This window comes from Cibotium barometz, chromosome 20, assembly GCF_041138505.1.
Source record: "Cibotium barometz isolate CiBa-2024 chromosome 20, ASM4113850v1, whole genome shotgun sequence".
Taxonomy (NCBI): domain Eukaryota; kingdom Viridiplantae; phylum Streptophyta; class Polypodiopsida; order Cyatheales; family Cibotiaceae; genus Cibotium; species Cibotium barometz.
In genome coordinates this window covers 8,838,505-8,840,830 of record NC_141065.1, presented here as the reverse complement: position 1 = coordinate 8,840,830, position 2,326 = coordinate 8,838,505, and the positions used below count along the sequence as shown (strand labels likewise).

At 43.9% G+C, this 2,326-nt stretch overlaps 1 protein-coding gene across 1 annotated transcript in view; it reads right to left on the bottom strand.

Annotated features, from left to right (window-relative positions):
- The window catches only part of LOC147627517 (uncharacterized), a 3,363-nt gene extending 2,021 nt beyond the window's left edge, over positions 1-1,342 (bottom strand). The window contains exon 1 of the mRNA XM_086815063.1: positions 1,309-1,342. Within this exon, the coding sequence (XP_086671189.1) occupies positions 1,309-1,342 (34 nt within the window). The remainder of the gene's footprint in view (positions 1-1,308) is intronic.
- Between the last annotated feature and the right edge of the window lie 984 nt (positions 1,343-2,326).

Below are 2,326 nucleotides of genomic sequence, written 5' to 3'. Positions count from 1 at the left end.
ATCAAAACTGCAAATAAAAAATGCCATTCACACAGAGAACCAATTAACATTTGATTGACCAAGTTTAAGAACATTTATTCATGAAATAATTGGGGATTACCAAATTTAGGAAATTGGTCTTTCATTTTGCAATGCCTCCTAGCATAGATACACCACCAGTTTGGCTACATTGGTATAGGAGGGGGTGCATGATGATTCGCCAATCTCACTACATATATGTGTGTGTAATCATTGGATAATGGTTTATGAAAAAACAAAAAACAGATTGCTTACTAATTTAAAAAATAGCCTTCGTAATGCTAATCTCCTTCACCCATATTTTTTATCTGGTGTGCATATTGACAATTTTATGTGGTGTGCATTAATTTATAAAACACCCCTACCTTCCAGCTTACCACCCCCCAGCACAGGCTCTCGTCCTCTCTACAGCGCAGGCCCTCGGCCGCCCCTCTCTCCCGTCATCGCCCCCTTCTCTCTCTCCTCTCTCCACCGCCCCCATCCTCTCCCAACTATGCCTCTTTTACTACTCCACCCTCTCCATTGCTTCCATCCCCTCGGTTTACCCTCTCTCCACTGTCCCACAATAGACAGGGAGATTGATTTATTTCAAAGCATATTCCCATCTATTAAATTCAAGCGAGAAAAAAATGTTAATCTCCTTCGTATGTATTTTTAAAAGTCCATATATGGCCAATACAATCGCGTATTGTGCGCATATCTACTTTGCAGTGTAGCAACAAATCGTAACCCTCGATGATCTACAGAAGAATCTGAAAATCAGAGTGTGAAAAAAGCAGAGTTTCTATGTACCAAGGAATCTATGAATGACGCTTTCTGCGCGTTAGCGTTCCTGCTTGTGAAAATAAAGGCTTACAAGCAGAAAAAAAGCAGAGTTTCTACGTACCAGGGAATCTATGTTGAATGACGCTTTCTGCGCGTTAGCGTTTCTGCTTGTGAAAATAAAGGCTTACAAGCATTCTGAATGTGCTTGAAATCAAAAGACCATCGAAGAAGACGAATGGATCAAAATTACTAGATTGCGCATTACAGTTGCAACCGTTGGAAATAAAGATATAATAATTAATAAATAAATAATATTATACCTTACTAACCGTAAGGTTTTTTTAATCCTAAGGTCAAACCTTACTAACAATAACAAATGTTATCTAAGTTTCCCTCTATTAATTAATTGAATAACTTTTTTCACTCGTTGTGTGCCCCTATTTTCTAAGAAACGTTTTCACCTCGCAACTTTTTTAAGGCCTGTGGTGGTCAGCACAATAAATGGTCGTTGCAAAAAAACGTTACCAGATTTGAATCCCATCTTGAAAAAGTAGACCATTTGAGCGAGAGGGAGGGGGGTTTAGCGTCTCTAATCTTCCACTAATCTACGATTAACAGTCAATTACTAGCGCTCTTTCCGGTCTGGGGCAGCCTGCATGGCCGCCGCATCAGGTTTTCCCCAGCCTAACGCGTTGCAGATGCATGCTCTTGCTAGGCCCTCTTTGCTTCAGTTCAACTCCCCGATTCGTCCGGTCGACCTCAACGGCTTTGCTCCATCTCCTGCGAGCTTTCCCTCTCCACCTCCTGCAGTATACGAGGCCTCCCATGGCCATCCCAAGGAAGCTGCTCTCAAGATACATGATGCTGACTCCAGTCTAGAAACTCCCTCCTACGCTGGCGAGCGCCCACGAACTTCCTTCCTCTGATCGTCTCTGTAGCGGTAGCCTTGGTGCTGTTGGAGCAGGCACAGGAGACTCACATGATGGAGGTAAGCCCTCAGTCACTCTTCCTTCTTCCCAAATCAGAAGGATTCAGCATGATCTGAAAAACAGGGCTCTTATCGGACTGCTGGCGGGTCCTAGACCCCCTGCAGAGGCTATTAGAAGCTGGATTCAACTGCTGAAGTGGAGACCATCCAGGCTCTCCCTAGAAACCATTATCTGTTTGTATTCAAACTCCCGCAAATGGCGTTTGATGTCCTCAGCAGAGGCCAGTGGCTCATCCGTAACTCCCCCCTTAGCTTATTTCGGTGGAACAAAGACTTCAATCCTGAAGCCTCTGCCTTGGTTAATTACCATGTCTGGGTAGAGTTTCCTAATCTACCCCTCCACTACCATAATCACCTTGGAGTTATTGGCTCTAAGCTGGGGAAAGTTCTGGGAGGTAAACCCGGCTCTGATTATGTGCCTTCATGGCACCCTCAAGTTCTCATAGAAATGGACATCTCTATGGATCTCCCCTCAGCTATTGATATCTTCACTGATGATGGTGAACACCTTGAGCAAGCCATAGTTTACAAATACCTTCCCTCCGCCTGCTTTCA